General features: G+C 40.9%; 1 protein-coding gene across 1 annotated transcript in view; it reads left to right on the top strand.

The window, feature by feature from the left end:
• Window positions 1-16,379, top strand: part of PTEN (phosphatase and tensin homolog) — a 45,338-nt gene extending 28,959 nt beyond the window's left edge. Inside the window, exons 6-9 of the mRNA XM_069863588.1 lie at window positions 3,370-3,511; window positions 5,839-6,005; window positions 11,679-11,903; window positions 12,819-16,379. Of these exons, the coding sequence (XP_069719689.1) occupies window positions 3,370-3,511; window positions 5,839-6,005; window positions 11,679-11,903; window positions 12,819-13,004 (720 nt within the window). The 3' untranslated portion in view covers window positions 13,005-16,379. The remainder of the gene's footprint in view (window positions 1-3,369; window positions 3,512-5,838; window positions 6,006-11,678; window positions 11,904-12,818) is intronic.
• The last annotated feature ends 3,156 nt before the right edge of the window (window positions 16,380-19,535 follow it).

Here is a 19,535-nt window from a genome sequence, read left to right as displayed (position 1 = left end):
CTTCCGGATATCAAAGTAAACAGGGCATCAGAAGAGCTGCTTGCTCCTAGGGAGGGACAAGAAAATACTTGAATTTTTTTGTCACTGGACCAACATACATATGGTGAAGGAAAACTGGCTTTAATTAGATACCAAATTTTCTTCATTTGAAGCAAGCACTAGCTGTGCACTTTGCATATAGCCTCCGAGAGCAGTATAGCTAAAATTGTCATTGCTGTTAATCTGCATGGCAAAGGGATTCTCAAGAGGGTTTAGTCCATGCCAGCAGGAAGTGTGAGTCTGATTGCAAGAGGAAGTATGACTAAGTGGTCAAGAGAACAACCTCAAGTACTTCTGTAGCAAGCTTTTCCCAAGTCCCCGCTGGGACAAGCAGCTTCTCAGAGGCCTTTGCAACATTAAGCGAGAGCTGTAGATGAGGCTGGGTGTTGCTTGATAGTCCGCTAATGTATTGTCATCCTGGGAAAGGCAGTGGGGAATAAGACATTGAGTCTAAAAGTCTCTGTGACCAAAACCTACTGTTTGTTTTTGGGTTTTTTTCTCCTCTATATGCTGCCTCTTTTGACTTTTGTAACTCATCGTAGTAGTGGGAACTTTTTCAGAAGAAGGGAATGATGAACTGTTCAAGTGCTTGAGCTGGAAATGATCCATTCAGGAGCGTGTCTTAGACCAATCACACTGTATTTTTAGGAACAGGTCCTAATAGCGGTGTAACTGAACAGGAAATGGAAACCAATTACTTTGTGCAGGAAAGTAATGACTCTTTGAGCAGGGTAGATACTGTCTGATGTGTCGTGTTAGAGCTTATCAGTTGTGATGCCTGTTTGACATACTCAGGTGGAAACCTCTGCTAAACCTGATGCTGTGAGCCCAAGTCTGAGGCTGCAGCTTTAGCTTTCCTCTCCAAGTGGGGCCACGTTATTAAAGTGAATGTGGGAATATTACTTCCAAAAATGTTTCTTTGTAATATTGCTGATGCTGCATTGCAAGAAGAACCAGGAGCAGCACCTGACAGTTTTTGTGACGTCTACATAGCTCAGCAGTCAGTGCCTGTGAGACTGTCACATAGGGGCTAGAGGAGTACATGTAATGTCCTTTTAAAAACGATGGTGGTGATAGATGGGAAAGGTAAGCCTCTCAAGGAGAATACTTACTGCTTCTGTTTTTCATTGTTTTTGAGTGAAAGTAAGTGCGTGTTGATTGCACTTCTCAGAACATAGCATGTTATGAAAGTGCTTTGAAACCAGACCTTTGGAAAATGGAGAACTTCCTGTTCCGTTTCAGTGTGGCTGGTACTTGGGGTCCTCAGGGTAAAGGCTGTGTCTCCAGGGAGTAAAAATCTCTAATCAGAGGGCTAGAATGGCCTGCCTGGCTGAGAACTGGTTTTGCTTTGCTATTGACTACGGCTTTATACAGCCGCAAAAGTGGTGGTGTTCCCTCTGGTCTCCCTCATGCCAGCCATCCTTTAGAGCATGAAGAAGCTGCGAGTGAAGCAGAATGTGTTTTCCTTGCCTGCGTGGTTTTCTTCTGATTAGCAGTGTTAGCAAATTAATGATGGTTTGCTCTGAGGCTGGGATTTTCTCATTCATGAAGTTCAGATCCCAGGAAAACAAGCTTTGAAGCTCCCTTTAAAAGTGGGTCTGATAACTACTGAGATGATATCTGAACCAGAAACATAGTCACTGTAGAAGTCTACTTAAGGTCATTGTGTGGGTGCTGTAGAGTCAAGTCTTTTGTGTCATTTAGAAACAACTGAAATGGTAAGAAGACATAGTTATCAACATAATTAAAAATAATGGCAGGAAGTGAATATTTTCATGTGTGATTATTAAAGTATTCTGGCCACTCTTACCTTATGACTATTACAGGGCGAGGCAGGTATTGGATCTGAAAGTTTATAGAAATACTGTGTTCTAGGCTTTGTGTCCAAAATGCCCATAGACTCATATGGAAATCTTTTTTCTTTTCCCCCCGGTTTATTTCTCATTTAGTTGTAACAAGAAAGTTTACTCATACTGTTGCAAGTATATAATTAAAGTATTTTTCATCTTTATCACTTTTGCTTGACTATATTAGCTGCATTAGCTTTAAAACTAGTCCCTTCCTTGGTTTGAAATCAATAATAAAAAGGTTCTTTGGTTGTGTTCTCAAAGCAAATGCTTACTTCAGAATTGTAATTAAACTGAGAGGTCTTTTGTGTAACGGTTTGGACTATTGGGTTTGTATTAAAGAAACTTTCCACTTTTGTTTTTTTTGTGAAAACATTTCAGAAGAGCATTAATAGAAAGTAGTGTCAGTCTTGTACAGTTTTATTAGCAAATAAATTAGATTCTTTTGACTTAAACTGCAGTTTCTGTGTTGGTGTTTACAAATCAGAGCACGTTCAGGGTGCCTCCTGTTTAACATCTGACATTCCCACCCCAAAAAACTACAGCAGCACAAAGCAATCTTTTGTGTGACCCTCAGGGTGCCAGAGACATTTATTTTTAAGATCAGGAAAAATCTGTGCTCTTTGCCTCATTGCTTGAGGTGGATGTTTGGAGATATGTACTAAAACAACTGGGAAACCAGTGTCCTGCTTGCTCTGTGCTAGGGACTGGTTGGTAATTAATTGCCTGCTGTTCAATATTAGTGCAAACAGCTTCGTCTTAAACGTTCTGCAGGATGAGAGTGAGAGATGAGGGCACACGTCTGGGGAAAAGGGGCACGTGTGCAGAGGCTGTCTTTGGGAATGGCTTGAAGGTAGGTTATGTCCTTGAGGTGCCTGGGGTGGTACACAATGAAGAAATCACTGAGGGTCATCACAGGTTACCGTGCTAAAAGCCTATTTGGCTGGGTTTCTAGGCAGTGTAGAAAGCAGTGCAGCACTCCCCTGCTTCCCTGGTCCAGCCAGCTTACATGCTTTACTCGTCTGCTGTCACCAGTGTAGCTGCTGCAGAGGTATGCTCAGCATAAGTTGCAATGGTTTATTCCAGGTGCTTTACCTGCCTTCTTCTCCCAAGTGACGGGACAGGACAAGAGGGAACGGCCTCAAGCCCCACCAGGGGAGGTTCAGGCTGGGCATTAGGAAAAATTTTTTCACAGAAAGGGTCATTGGGCACTGGCAGAGGCTACCCAGGGAGGGGGTTGAGTCACCTTCCCTGGAGGTCTTTAAGGCAGGGGGGGACGAGGTGCTAAGGGACATGGTTTAGTGTTTGATAGGAATGGTTGGACTCGATGATCCAGTGGGTGTCTTCCAAGCTGGTGATTCTATGATTCTCATTTGTGGTTTGTTTTCTTTGAGTTATATTTCAAGGTGGTGGGCAGGAGCTCTGTTAGTGGTGCTAGTAAATGGTCTTGATGGTTTTGGATGTTTGTTTTCCCTCTGTTTAGGGAGTGACAATTCCCAGTCAGAGACGCTACGTCTACTACTATAGCTACCTGTTAAAGAATCACCTGGATTACAGACCAGTGGCACTGCTGTTTCACAAGATGATGTTTGAAACAATTCCCATGTTCAGCGGCGGAACTTGCAGTAAGTACCCAGCACTATGTTCAACTCCGTTAGCTCTCCTAAGGAAACACATCGGCCTCTGGACTTGATTTGCTTGTGTGACGGTTACCATTCTGTTACAAGGCATGAAATGCTGCACATCTTGATGGAGGACAGGATTATGTTTAAATACTTCGTGTTCCAAAATCATCTGGGTTAGTGTGGTCTGTGCACTAGCATCCTCCCAAGTGTAGTATTTGAGGTCTGTGAAGGACTCACATGGTTGTCACTACAGTTTTAAATTGGGAAGTATTCAATGGTTTTGAAGGGAAGTGATGTGTCTATGTATACACACACATATATATACAGAAGTGAAGTATATGTATTTGGATATTTGCTCCTTACTTTTATAAAAAGCCTTTTTTTAATACATTAACTCTTGGGAAACAAGAGTTGCTGAAAAACATTTGCTCAATGGCATGTTGGCTTCAAATGCAGTAATGTCATTCTTCCCATCATGTTTTAAAAAAATCCTATTAACTCTGTCAGCTAGGTATTAACTACAGTTAGTTACTATCTAGTTAACTACAGTTACTATCTAGTTAACTCTGGAATAATCTTTTCTCTATATGGAGGCTTATAAAGTATTTATACACCTGTAAATGATTAATCTGGTTTGATGATACACAGTGTCTTAGCAAGGAACTGCAGATTCCTTGAAACTTTGAAGTAAAAATCTGAATTCATTTCTGTGGGGTGCATTACAGAGCAGCCAAGAGAGGCTAGTGTTGCGTGTTCATTTTTATTAGTGGAAAAAGTCCTTGTGTTGGTTTGTTATAGGGATTGCTGCAATATGTAATTTAATTCCAGTCCTTCCTGTGGCTTTGACTTAAAATTGCACTATAATATTGTTATGAGGCAGTACCATAACATGTAATGCAGATAAGAAGAAAATCAAGCAACTTGTCAGGCTTGCTGTATTTACAGGAGGAGGAGGAAGGGAGGAGCCTCTGCCAAAAAAACCTCTGCCTCTAGAGTACAGGTTTGGAGGTTAGATTTTTGCAATTAACACTTATTTAATGTTTTGGATGAACCATGCTGTACTTGTGAAATCAAGCTAAAAGTATGAATTGCCTGCCTGAGCATTTGTTTGTAGCAGATAGTGGGCTATTTTCACAGTGGGATGTTGGGATAAACAGAAGTTTTGCTAAGCACCTGAGAAGGTATAGTAACTGTCAACTTCAGCATCTTTGTGTACTGCAACATTTTACATTTCTGTGGCGTTATCAGTGATTTTTCAGAGTTTGAAACCAATGGTCTGTTATTCCTTTAGTCGTGTTACCTGCTGCAAAGGGAGTAGTTTTACCAGTGCGTGATATCTTTCGATCTGACTTCCTTTTTATCTTCCTTCTGTTCTAAGGTCACTAATCAAGATATTGCCTTGGGCAAGATGAAGAGATGATAGGGTTTCATAGCTCTGAGGATTTGAGGGAGTTCTGTAGCTGTTTTGTAGCTAGACCGCTCAACAAGGTAGTGTGGTTGTGCTTGGCAGGGGCTTCCAAAGCTCTGTAGGAGTGGTTTCAGTGACTGCATGCTTTGCAGCGGGTTACAGATCAGTATGTATTGTCTAGAGAGCAACCTGCATCTGAGACCAACAGAAGTCAGGAGCAAATGCAGAAGGGACTTCTTCAAATTAGTTCAATACTTCTGGCTTTCATGCTGGTAACTGGCAATTTCCAAAGAAAATCTGCTTAGACCGTACCAACGCTGTACCTCATAACTTCAGCTGTTACCCCTGCAGATTTATTGTGGGACGTTATGCCGTGTTGGGCACTTTCTGGTGGTGGTGATACAGACACAAGCAGCCTGTGTCTATAGAGTCTATTGGTGCTGGTTGGTTTGTGTATTCATGTTAAATATCCTTGGTTTTATTTGCATAACAGTTCTGTTTCTGTAAGAGCAGAGATCAGTTTGTGCTGACCTGACTGCCTGCTCTGCAATGTGAAGAAGACACAAGAGAATAAAACCCCTCAGTTATGTCCATATTATACAGAGATGAGAGCCAATATGTGAGGAAAAGTCAAGAAGTTGCGACTTGATATACTAATTTCTTATTACATTAAAAACAAGTGGCAGATTTCTAGGAGCTCTGTGGCTGCCCACGAGTATTGCTACAAAGCACAGAAACCTGTTAGGTTGTTTCCAGTAACGTTTAGTAAAGTTTGATGCCCTGCAGTGCTTAACTCTTAATAGATGTTTACTTAGCTTTCAAAGTATCGCGACTCATGATTGTGATTCTGATATCAATATTGTACTTTCTGACATGTTAAGGCATTTCTTACAAAGTGTCACTCTGTTTTGCCATGCAGATCCTCAGTTTGTGGTGTACCAGCTAAAGGTAAAGATATTCACCTCCCCTTCAGGACCCTCAAGACGTGAAGACAAGTACATGTACTTTGAATTCCCTCAACCTTTGCCGGTATGCGGTGATATCAAAGTGGAGTTTTTCCACAAACAGAACAAGATGTTGAAAAAGGTTGGTTTTCTCGCTTTTCTTGAAAATGTTGTCAAGGCAATCCTGATGCTGGGCTGGGATGTTGGTTATTGCTCAGTGACGTTTAATCACAGTGTTTAATTCTTTGATGTCTAGTTTTCCCAAGGAGAGAATCTGCCACAAAATGAAAGATGGGTATTTTGAGAGTTGGTGAGATTAATTACAAAGGTTGGGTAAAAATTATGCTGGATATGTCTTGCAGTCGTTTGGGCAGCAGTAATCTAATTGAGGAAGAAACATTCTTGTTCTAAAAATAGACTTGCATACTGAGCAAGTTAGCTCCAGCTGTTTTCTTCACTAAATTTTCTTGAGGTCTGAGCAGGCACAGAAGATCCTATCTGTGTGCTCTTGGCTGATTTCTAACCATCTGTCAAATTTGGTTGAATTTTTGGATAATGGAGTTCTTACACGCTTTATAAAAGTATCTCTGCAATCTCTTTAGCCATCTCTTTGTTCCGCCATGACATCAGGCTTTTAGAGAAGCCACTCACAACTGAGACTTTTGTCAGTGTCAATTGTGGAAAAAAAAAAAATCTAGAATTTAGTTTGACACCAGAGTCAGCAAATTCTTAAAGGTGAATTCCATATCACTGGGTTTCTTTCATTCTTGTGCATGTGGAGGTAGTTTGCATCTGCCGAAGTGAAAGGTGAGGATGAGACCCTGTTGATTAAAGGTTACTTTTGTATTTAATACTTAAAATTGTGTATGAATTTTTTATGAACAGTTGTTTGCGGTTTAATGGATGTTATAAAACTTAAGAGCATTCATTGAGTGAATTCTGTGTACAGGCAAAGCGTAAAACTAAAATACTATAGTGGATTGGGAAACAAGTATAAGTGATGAGATAACGAAGTCTCTCAACTCCAGCATACAGATTATACTCACTAGATGTGTGTGTAAACACAGGTGCATGCTATAAGGGGAATATTCTCTTCTGCCTGTTTGAGGAGATGTTTTAGTTGGTCAGTGCAGCTATATGCATTACAGAGGACTGTAAGACAAAGCATTTAAAGGTAGAAATTCTGCTTTATGTCAAGAGTAAAATCATTGACATTTGAAACTGCAATGCACAGAAGCCAGTTTTGAGAACGGACTTCAAAAGGAGCACCCAGATAAGTACTGTGGGCTAGACATGACTGATGCAGTGAGGAGAAGAAACAAAACCCAAACATCCGAGACAAGGTCCTGCTTTATCCAGTCTCTGTCCTCTATCAAGTGTGAATTTGTTGTTTCTTTACTGTCTTCAGTAATACATGGATTGCAAATGGACTTTGTAGGAAGCGTGCTGCCCTGCCCTTCCCTGTGTAGGCCCCTGAAGTATCAGTGTCAGTGCACAGCTTGTGCTGGATCTTGACTCTATAGCACCAGGAACAAACTCCTGTATTTGTCTTACCTCTGCAGAGAGCACTGAGATCCAGTGACTGCATAGACTAGAGCTTCTCATTGTCGCATTCAATTGCTGTGGTTTGAATGCATGCTTGTTTGAGAACAAAATGGCTTGAGGCTTGTGTACAGTTGCTTTGTATGAATTTCTGATAGATAGAAGTTAATAATTTGGGGTTTTTTCCTTGTGTATGAGGGTTTTTTTGTTTCTCTGTCTTGTAGCTTGGCTATTCTTCCATCTCAGACGGCTGCTGTAGTCCATCTCATTTTGCTTCCATATATCTGTGTGGAGCCTCTTTCTTCCAGTTATTAATGTTGACATGATAATCTTCAAGTATTTCAGAGCATCCTTACATCACTTGGCTCAAGAAGAATCTGTTTAAAAATAATACAGAAGACCTTGTAACCTTCCTACCTGTGGAGCCTGGAGGTATAGGGGACCTTTTTCAGGAGTCCTCCGAGTATGGATGAGAGGAAAACTTTGGGTTTTTTTTTTTTGTAGGAGTCGCTGCTGTTTTGTACCCAGACTGTAGCATAGGCAGGGCTGACAGCTCTGTTTGAGCTGCTGGCTGTGCTGTTTCATCTCTTGAGTCTGTATAGATGACAAGTTCTGCTACACAGTTCAAGAGGCTTTGGGGGATTGCTGTTTAGTAAACACTGAAGAGGGAACTCTCTGAAAATGTCAGAAGACTAACAGTTGATTTGAAAATGGTACAGGAAGTTCCATCAGCCATGGCTACGGGAAGGCTGCAAGGCTGCCATGGAGCGGGTTGAAACACGATCTCCATCTTCTTATGGCTGGATAGCATCTCCAAAACCCTTAGCTGGTGCTGCAGGGTGATTACAAGTGCATGTAGATCTCTCTGCAGAATTAAACTCTCAGGAGGGTATGGGAACTCCTAGAGGGTGGCTTAAGTGATCTTGGGTTTGTATCTCAGCCTGCAGTCAGAGGCAGATATCTGCTCTAGAGTGAGGTTTATTTTTCTGTCAGTCTGAGAACTGAAAATATGCCCAAGGTAGGGATAAATATTGTGTGTCAGAACAGTGTGATTAAATCAGCTTCTGTCTCAAGTGTCTGATACTGCACTATAGATTTTATGATACAGATTTGGTTATGGGGAGAAATACATCTGCAGCTTTTCTAAGGCAGATGCCTATGATGTAACTGCAACTATGATAACGCACATTGAGAAGAAGCCTCTAGCTAATACTTATTTTCAGAAGCCTATTCATTAAATTTGGCTTCTGTGAGCACTTGATCTGGTGCTCCGATTTCCTATATAAAGCCCAAGTTCAGTTCATGCCTTGATTTTAAAAATTCTTATCGTTGGCCCATATTACATTAACTTTATTTGTTGTCTCCCGTGAAGTATCTTGGAGCCTGACTCTTTAACTGAAGCTGATTGAGTCCTCACATTAATTAATTAGTTTTGGTTTTCAATGGAAGCAGTGACACAGTTATCAGCATTAAGAGCTAAGTCCAACAAAAAGTGACCGGGTCTTCCCCCAATTTGAGTGGCTGTGCCATGTTCAAGTACCCATGAACTTAGTCTATTAAGCTAATTAAGTTAGAGTAATGGGAAGGGAAGAAAAATAACTTGATTCTTCTAGAAGCTGGAGGGAGATTAAAGGAAAAATGACCAGCTCAGTCAAGTTGTATTGTTTATTTTGAATCCCCGAAGACCTCTGCAAATTTATCCCAAGGAAAAGAGATTAAAAGATTTCTAGTGAGAAGTTTGTGTCTTGTCTTCTCCAGACTCTGTCAGTAAAGCTGAGCCCCTGCTGTACTTGTTCAGGCAGGTCCTTAAGTGCCAAGTAAATCCTTCCTGGTTCCACTCCACCTGATGAAGTTTTAAGACCATGCCTTCTGCTTCTGCTGGCATTGGTTTACATCCAGTGGCCTTGTTTGCTTTGGCACTATTGTTATGAGCTATTTTCCATCCGTCTGCTGCAGCGTGTCCATCAGCCTAGTCCTCTCCTCACCGAAGGTGGTACTGAGCAGCAGCACTAAAGTGCCTTGCTGCTTCTGCATCGTGGTTCTGGAGGAGGAGGAAACAGTAGTACTGTCACCCCAGCTGCAAGAGGTGGGATCTGCCTTAACAGTGGTCATGGTGAGGAAATGCACATTCTCCTCTCAGACTGCACTGGCTTTTTTGCCAGTAGTGAGGCTGCGGATGCTCTGTCCACTTGCTTACAGAGCTGCTTGGTGCTGGAAACATCAGCTCAGGCTTGCTTTTTCCTGCTGTTTATTGCAGATGGCACCTGGACACCAAATCCCTCCTGTTCTGTAGCTGGAAAGCTGATGCCGTTGGCTGATTCTTTGTAGAAACATGGGGTTCTTCATCGATGTGATGGCTTGAAGGGACTTGATGGCAGTGGCAAACATCTGTTAGTTAGTCTACCAGGACTGCTCTAATTATAGCATGTTAATCTGGTAGATTATTTTGATTCCCAGAGGTACTGGAGAGGCATGTGTTGAAGTGGGTAACGGCATAACTTGACTGAATTATTTAACTTTGTCTTTGCCCTTGCACTTCCTTATAGGTTGGGGGTCTCTTAGGTGCTTACAGAAATGCACACAAGCTGGAAATGGTTTTGTATGCTTTACCTAAAATACTGAAAATGGGTCTGTTGACCTTTGGTATAGAAGGCAGGTAGAAATTATTTCGTCAGATACTTCTGAATTCCCAGTATTTGTGTGCTTACATGTTTTTGTTAATTAGTGAGGAAGAATAATAAAAGTTAAGCAGTAGCCCAGCTCTTCCCTGCCCCTTTCTTGATGGCCTTAGAAAATGTGATGTTCTGCAGGTGCGGTATTGCCTTCGGCAGGGAGACATGCTGATATGATAAACACTAGAACCACTTCTGTTCCGGCTCTGATCCGCTGTTGCTTTCCAGCAGAGGTGAATAGCTAGGAAGATGGGACAGGACCTGTATTTGCCAATAAGAAATTAGATCTCTCTGGTAAACCAAATATTAGTTTAGAAGGAGTCTGGTCATCTTCTGGTCCTGTATAATATCAAGAAATCTTAGATTTTGGTATGTGCTAGCTTTGTCACCCCTGCAGCTTTAACAGAAATACAGAAATACTGACTATTATGGAAAGTCTGCATTTTGCATCTGAAAACTTGGTAAAAGAGAAGGCATAATTTGTGAAGAGGAAGTAAATGTAGCTTGGAGTTTCAGATGGGGAAATGCTTAATGTGCTGGTCAGAAACAACCTGCTGACAGTAGTTTATCTTGGAAGCATCAAGTCTTGACTGACAGAAGTATGGCAAGTGATGGAGAGGTAACACAAGAGCATTCAGCGCATCCCACAGAGCTGTTTAGCTGAGAACATAAAGGTGAAGTTCCTGGGTGTATTGTCCTCAGCAGCTGTCTAGCCAAGGCCAAAATACTGCTGTGTCTTCGTTCGCACGTATGGAGAGACACTCGCAGTGACCCTGCTAGTCACGGGGATAAGCGTGTAATGTGCTGGCTGATAGCAGCTAGTTCTCCAGTGAGTTTTTAAAGTCAGATACGGTTTGTTTTGCTTCTTTGTACAGATATACCTGTTGCAGCATTAGAGTGAATAATCTAACGTGCATTTTCTGGCTGTTGCAGATCTGTCAAGTCCTGCTTAAGTTGAATACACTTGAACTCTTAATACCTCATCTACCTGTTGAGTCGAAGGGCAGCTGACTCTTTCAGAGTCTGACTTTATCTTAGTATGGGTCAGAAAACATCTGACTGGTAGAAACCATCTCTGTAAAGCAGTAATGAATCCTCTACAGCAGGAGTGCTGGGTTTGTAGGGTGGTTCTGCTCCATTACAGCTATTTCTGTATAAAAATAAAACGTTATGCAGGAAGCTATGAGTGAGGATGTTCGTTATTGATACATATTTCTCACCTAAGCTGGTTCCCACAGGTCGTCTGTTGGTTTGGCTACTGCTTGGCAAGATATGCCTTGTGATTACAAGTTTAACACTTGTTTTATTTGTCATCTGATTTTTTGTAAGTATGATTGTTTAAAAAACAATTTGTGATGAGGAGTGATTTCTGAAAACTTAAATGCTTAAAACTGAATTTGATTAATACAGAGTTTTCCTAGTGTCTAGAAGAATTGGTGAAAGTGTCTTTTCATGCAGTGTAACAGATGATGTGCTGTTGTCCAAACAAGTTTTGTCTGATACTACCAATTTGTTTTTGACCAGATGATGATATTAGCCTAATTAATGTGCCACTAGTGAATACTAAAGCAAGCTTGTTCTTTGTGTTCTTCCTCCCCCAGGACAAAATGTTTCACTTTTGGGTAAACACATTCTTCATAGGACTGGATGAAAATTCAGACAAAGTAGAAAATGGAAGTCTAGTTGCAGATCAGGAACTTGATGGTATTTTCAGTACCGAGCGCTCAGATAATGATAAGGAATATTTAATCCTTACGTTAACAAAAAACGATCTAGACAAAGCAAATAAAGACAAAGCCAACAGATATTTCTCTCCAAACTTCAAGGTCAGTATATGTTATGTGTAAACAAAGCTGAAAAGCTGCATGACGTTATCTGATTTCTGTCTTACCTTATGGAGGAACTCTTTAAAACGCAGAAATTGTATTCATGTATTAGTATTGCCACTACTCATCAAAGCGTCTAGCTTTGTAAGTTTGTGGTTTTTGGGAAGTCGATAAATGCTGAGAGACTGGGAAGTGAGTGCTTTGGCTTGTTTCAGGTATTGCAGGAGAGCCAGGTAGCATCTTTCTTGTACCAGCTGTGTTGCCATGAGCTCTAAGCATTACACAGTAATTCCTGAATTGATTTGTGGAGGTGCCTGATTCACAGGAATACCTTAATCTGCGGGTTTAGCCGTGAGGAACATGAGCCATTGCTAGCACTGTTTTTTTAAAAATGTAAAAGGCATTTTCAAGAACTTCAGTTCTTCAAGTTTAACTCACTCATAAAATGTTAGATGCCTGTAGTGCTCATGTGAAGGTAATGGTCACAGTTGCTTGGATCAAACTTGGCACACCTGCAGTCAAGTCACTGCTTAGTGTCTTGTTCATTTCTGTGCACTCTTATGGCCTGTGCTGCAGAGGTCTGGAAGGTAGGTTGGTTGGAAGGCTTTGGGGCATGGCCTGCTGCAGTGGGGTCCTGCTGCTGCAACGCGGAGTGCCAGTGCTTGGGGCAGATGTGCAGAACTCCTCCAGCTGGGCTTGAAAAACCTGTTGCTTTGCCAGTTCTTTATGGTGTCAGGGTGTTGGTGAGAGAGGCTGGCTGACTTCAGAAGGGCTCGCTCTTTATTTCCATCTTTCCAGAGTAGAGAGAAGAGCACAGTGTAGAGAAAGGAGCCGTACTGTTAAAAATGGCATTGTTACATGCACTCAGTTAAAGTCCAGGTTCCCTTTTTAAATCTTTTTTTTTTTCTTTCCCAGGTGAAGCTATTTTTCACAAAAACAGTAGAAGAGCCATCAAATCCAGAGGCTAGCAGTTCAACTTCTGTAACACCAGATGTTAGTGACAATGAACCTGATCATTATAGATACTCTGACACCACTGACTCTGATCCAGAGAATGAACCTTTTGATGAAGATCAGCATACGCAGATTACAAAAGTCTGAATATTTTTTTTATCGGAGATAAAAAAAAAAACAACTTAAAAAAAACCAACCACAAAGAGTGACAAACTTGAATAAACTGAATAAAGGACCTTTTTAAGTGGCAAAAGGACATAGTGTCAGATTACCAATTATTGGAACAATTCTTTCCTGACCAATCTTGTTTTGCCCTATAAATCTACAGGGTTTGACACTTGTCCAGTTGGAAAACAAAGTTACGTAGCTCTGATATGTATATACCTTTTTGTGTCAAAAGGACATTAAAACTTCAATTAGGAACTATAAACATGGCACTTTCCCATTTTATTCCAGTTTTATAAAAGTGGAGACAGACCTGATGTGTATACGTAGGAATTTTTCCTTTTGTGTTCTGTCACCAAACGAAGTTTCGAAAATATACAGGTTCACATCCTGCCCCTTTTTTTGCACTTGTGTGGCAACAGAAAAGTCTGCAGTTGGCTAAGAGATGCTTCGAGAAGGTTTTACTACATTCTAATGCATGTTTTTTGGATGGGGGATGGAAAGTAATGCTCAGAAAGGAAAATAGCCCACTGGAGCTTGGCGTGTGTACCGTATCCGGCTATTGACGTGCACCTTTCTTTAGCATGCTACCGTAATTCATCCTGGACAATTGAAGAGTCGCCGCTGTCACTGCTTGTTGTTTGTGCATTTTATTTTTTTTAAGTGTAATGGTGCTAGAAAAGGCAGCTAGAGGGAGTGATTCTATATAGGGGTACAGGAATGAACCTTCACAACATCATTAAGACCCGCAAATGAAGGGACAAAAATTATTGGGGTCATAGAAAGGAAACACAGCAACAATGACTTAACCATACAAATGTGGAGGCTATCAGCTAAAATATGGGCTTAAAACAAATTGTTACAAAATTAGACAATGATCTATTAATTTTGTTTCTCAATTGTAATGGCTGCTCCATCTCCTCTGTAGTCAAGGCCAGTGCTAAAAGTCTGATGCTATTAGTGCATACATCAGTCAACATCTTACATTTATATTATTAGTTTTTCAATCATATTCCTGCTGTGAATACTTCATGTGCTGCCTTGCAAGCTTTTTTCTCATTAATATAATACTGTTTTGTAATGGTGCACAGAAAATTTCAATTGGAGATTCTCCAGGTTAGTGTTTGTTTTGAAGATGTATGATGCATTTATTCAATCAAACCTCTGTCAGCCCTTCCACCCCTTTGAACTTACACATTCTATTACAATGAGTTTTGCAGTTTTGCACACTTTTTTAAAAAAAAATTGTCATTAACTGTTAGAGAATTTTACTTGAATCCTCAGTACCTATGATGGTTTGAAAACAGACATCACACATGATACAGAGGAAAACAGTGTTGCAGTAAATTCTCAACGCTGTGACTATGAGATGTGTACTTTTAAAAAGCAGAGCTTGTCCCAAATATATTGTTTTCTATTAAGAAAAAAACCCTCAACAAACCACACAACAGTTGATTTGTAATCTTGCAGCGTTGTGTTACTTGTTTGCAGGGATATGGCCAGGATTAGGGCTTGTGATTCGCTTGCGGTATATAATTGACATGCCCAGGCTGTAGATGACTTAAGAGTACAATTACTGTTGCATACAAATATGAAGTAGCTGACAAAATTGCTCTCTTTAAAGTACACCATGAATAGCTGTCCCCAAATTGACCCTCTTTTTTAGGATGTAACACACCCCTTCCCCCTTTAATTAACTTATTGGTGCTGACATGGAAGTTCATTAGCTGTGTTCTTGCCTAGATAACTGTTTATGGAATCTGTATGGGCCCTGTACAACAGCATTAACGGTAAAAATTCAACTAAGACAAGGCAGGAGTTCCAGTAATTATTGGTAAACAAAGCTATAAAGTGCTTTTTATTTTTGGTATCTGTTGGTAAATTTTGCTCATCAGATCTATGATTCTAATTTCTAACAAAGCTGATAATAAATATTTTGAGTTATAGGTTCAATTAGACTTTAATAGCTTAATGGATCAAGATGGCTGGTTCCAGTACTCATTATTCCCACTGTTATTGACAAGCGGAAGGTGGTTACCTTGGGATGTGACATTTAACTCTTACCCTTTGAATCATGTTTCACGTCATCTGGTTTTTTTAATAGTTGAAAGTTGTGTTGGCTAATAAACAAAAATGTTCATGCTTTAAAAGTACTCAGATATTGACACTGCTGCGTGTCCCACTTTGGATAATAAAAATTGGATGGATATGGTTCCGGTATGTAACGCTGAGGGCTGGATTCGAAATCATGATGCGGTGGGCTTTTGCACTGTTATTTTTCCTTTGGAATGTGAAGGTTGGAATGAGGGTTTTGATTTTTTTGAATGTTTCGATGTCTTTGAGAAGCCTTGCTTACATTTTATGGTGTAGTCATTGGAAATGGAAAAATGGCATTATATATATATATTATATATATAAATATATATTATACATACTCTCCTATACTTTATTTCAGTTACCACCCCCATAGAAGTTGACAAGAATTACTATGACTGAAAGGTTTTCGATTCCTTATTAAAACTTTATTTATGACAGTATTCATAATTAGCTTGAACTGCATTCTATAGGTAATCTCTCCTTGAGTTTCTGGACTGTATGCTTAAACCTTTCTGGATGTGCAGCAGCTTACATGTCTGAAACTACTTGAAGGCATCACTTTGGTAAGAGCTTGTAGGTCCTGAAGCATCCCCTAGTCATTGGTAGCCCCACTCAAAATATTTGCCACAGCTGTTAAAGGGCAGTTGTATAAATAGCATCTGGATTTGTTCCTGTGGCACACATTGTAAACTGAAGTGGAGTTTACATGCAGCATCGAATGTTTCAGCTTTCAAAAACAAGAAAAAAAAATTTAAAAAGTCAGATGCTAGTGTGCAAGTTCCATGTTTAGTCCTAGCAAATGTGTGCAATATGTTAACGATGCCTGTGGTTGCCACGAAGTGCCTCGTTTACCTTTTAAATACTTACTGTTAGAAAGTGTCATGCATGCAGATGGATGGGGTGGAACTGTGCACTAAAAGGGGCTCCAACTGCAGTGTTTGGCAAAGCTGCCTTTCTCTGCCGGTTCAAATTTTCAGTCTGTTTTCATATAGCATATATATATATAGCTACTAAAAGAAAAAAAAAAAATCAGTCTGTTAAGCAGCCTTACTCTCATTCAGCCTCTTCAAATACTATTGTGCTGTGCAACAGTGGCTCTGTGTGTAATGCTATGCACTGAGAATACACAAAACCCAAGTATGACATGTACAGGATAATGCCTCATACAAATCAGATGTCCGTTTGTTATTGTGTTTAACAACCCTTTATCTCTTAGTGTTAAAACTCCACTTAAAACTGATTAAAGTCTCATTCTTGTCACTGTGTGGGTGTTTTATTGAAGTACTTTGAATATGGAAATGGTCGGCTAAAACATTTCACTTGTAAACCGTGGAAGTTTTGAGCATGATTGTTAGAGCAAAGGATGTTCCTTGTGCATCAAGAGATTTTAAGAGAACGGCAGTTTAAACCCCCCTGTATGTTCAGAAGCTTTACATAAGAATAGATATTAAATGTAGGTTGTGTGCAGGAGCAGCCCCCTTACCCTGAAGCCGTCACAGCAAGATGCAGGCTTGCTTTCCTGGGGAACTAAACCATTTTAGCGTCCAGTTAAGAGAAGTCTTTCTGAAATGTATGTTACCTTATTTTTAACAACGACCAGCGCATCTCCTATGCGAATCAAACCTGAGAAGTCTTCTCAAGAAGTAGCTTTAAATTGGCAATGAGGTGCAATCTAATTGACCAGTGGAAGAAAAGCGCACTCAACACGTTTGAGTACGTAGTTTGGGGGTTCTATTCTTGTGGGTCATCTATTTTCAAATGACTTTAAACTGGCACTTTAACCCTAACACCACTTTTTTTTTTCAGTACCCTTTGAGCCTCTAGGGAAGAGAGAGCCTTTGCATTTCTAGTTCTGGCACGGAACTGTCCTGCTGTTCCGCACCCTGCGGGTCCCAGGGATGCTGAGTGGGGCTGCGTTAAGTTGCTCTTGTTACTCCTCCTTCCTTCCTGCTGGTGTTAATGTCAGCCCTGTGTCTCCTCTGGCTGAGCATCTCCAAAAACGTGTCTCAAGTGGAGGTTTGGTATGTAGCCTGTTCTGTTCTTCGGTGGCAAGAGAAGTGGAAAGTAGTTCTGGTGGTTTATGGGGGCAGAGTGTTTGCCGGCTGTGCTGAACAGCACGGTTAAGAGCTTTCTGCTGCTTTAATAAAGCAGCAGGCACTACTACCCAGCCTGTTAATACGTGCTCCTTTTTTTGGGGTAAGCTTGTTTTTCACCCAGAAAATGAAACAGTGGGAGGGTGTAGAAAGGAAGGATCTAAGGAAAGTAGTGTGGATGGCGTTCAGTATGTTGAATAGCTCCTACAAATACATAAATCTATATCTAGGAAGGGATTCTAGTCTGAAGACAGGTAAAAAATGCTGTTGTAATGAGATTATTGTATTTGACTTGCACTCTTGTCCTGTTGACTGGAGGTCCCACGCTCCCGTCTTTAGCAGCTAAAAGCTGCTACTATAAAAATTGTTCATTTTTCCCATTTAAGGCTGTGCATAGGAGTGCTCTGGCGACTGAGGTGATGATTGCACTTCCCAGGATGGTGCTGGATGCCTCTACAGGGGGACGCTCCTGGGTGCTCCGTCCCTGCATCTGTTCTCCGTGCCCTCCTCTGACCTCCTTTCCTGCTGAAGGCTCCAGCGTGGGTGCTCTGGTGAGCTGTTTCTACCTCTGGCACTGGCAGCAAACAGCAGCTCGGTCTGTGCGGGTCTCTAGACGGCTGTGGAGTGATTGTTAATTATTAATTACATCATTTTTAAAACTGCAGCCAGAGTTATAAATTGTGCTCTTTTGAGAAGGAGTTATGTTGGTAACGGGCTGTTTTAAAGCACTGGGGTTGTTTTGCAGTTGGTTGGCATCTTGTGCTTTATGACACCTTCCAGTTGGGCTTTTTTTATGCTCCTTCTTTATTTTTCTGTGCATTTCTTCTCATTCTCTGCTCTTGTTCTATGCCTTCAAACTTTTAGCCTCTGGTATCTTTGTTGCAGTATAGGACAGGTAATTATTTTCTGACTATTTCTTTTTTTTGTTTTTATTTTTTTACGCAGAGCTTTAGTCTGAAGGCGTAGCAAGGAGAAACTTTTTTTAGGTTTCTTTTCTTAGAAGATTAGCTCTGAAAAACGTTAGTTTTGTGCAAATTCAGCAGATACGTTTGCCTTGGTGAGCTGCTGAGGTGCGGTAAGGAACTGCACGTGTTTATTCAGCCTAATGGGAACGATGAGCACATGTACTTGACTTGTGATGAGCAACCTGCGCAACAAAAATCTCCTTAGTTAACTGCTGGGCTGTGTTTTCCAGCTGCAAACATTTCTGTATGAGTTGCACAGACTATGGCTGAGTAGAAGACAGTTTTAGTGATTAAGTGACAAGGATGCTTGTGCTTGAGAACATACCTTGTGTCCTGTAGCTAACTGCAGATGGTGAAAAAAGGTCGTGAATGGCCTTCACAGGACATTCTTTTCTTTTCCTGCTTCAGAGCCTGTTCGTGTCAAGTTTTAAGCTGATAAAAAATGGTATTTTAGAGGTGGAAATTTGTTCTCCAAAATATCTATTGTGTAATCAAGGGTATGTAAAGCTCTTTTTTTTCAGCATTCGACAATCTAGTGATAGTATCAAGGTTACGTGGGTCTAGAAGATGAAGGGGCTTAAAAGCAGGTGGGAAATGCTGGGTTAAGAAATCCGAGTGGGCTGGACGGATATCAGGGCTGCCCCGTCCTCTGTGATGTTTGTGTAGTAGGAGGAACACGGCAGAAGAAAATGGGAAGGATTCTGTAACGGAAATATGTGCACAAGTAAACATTTAAAATGGAAACTAATGAGTTTTGAGGATAAGAAGGCAACGACTTTCTTTGATGTAAAGTTGGATTTGATGATGGGAGAGAAACTTCATGGGTGGAGGCATGGAATTTGTGAGAAAAGGGGTGATGGCAGATGTTTAGACAGACTTGCAGAGATTTTGCAAAGATGGTATTAAACGGATGATGCAAGTTGTCCAAGAGGCATCTGGTGGGCTGAGTCTAGGCAGGAGATAAATTCGAGAGGTTGGCTTGGGGATCGTTTGCTCTGAAGGTGTTTGAAACTATGGAAAGAGGATGGCTGAGAGCTATATATTAGGTAGGACTGCAATGAGTTTAGGAGGATGTTGGCGTTTGCATGGGAGGATGGTGAAAAGCCCACGTAAAGATCATGCAGCAGCGAAAGCAGATTGATAACTCTCCTTTTCACTTGCCACTGGATGTTATTTCCCTTCTCTGAATATTAGCACTTGGAAAAGATTTGGCTTTTTCATAAGGTTTCTGGATATCTAGGTGCACTGTAAAGTAGCTCTGGGCTATGATTTATGGCCATCTGAAGGTTCAGTGTTGCTCAGGTCTGAATTACAGGTGGGCTGCTGGGGCAAGCCAACTGCAGCTGAGATGTTGGAGA

Source organism: Phaenicophaeus curvirostris, chromosome 9 (assembly GCF_032191515.1).
Source record: "Phaenicophaeus curvirostris isolate KB17595 chromosome 9, BPBGC_Pcur_1.0, whole genome shotgun sequence".
NCBI lineage: Eukaryota > Metazoa > Chordata > Aves > Cuculiformes > Cuculidae > Phaenicophaeus > Phaenicophaeus curvirostris.
Note: the sequence above shows the minus strand (reverse complement) of the source record. Positions and strands in the feature narration are given on the sequence as shown.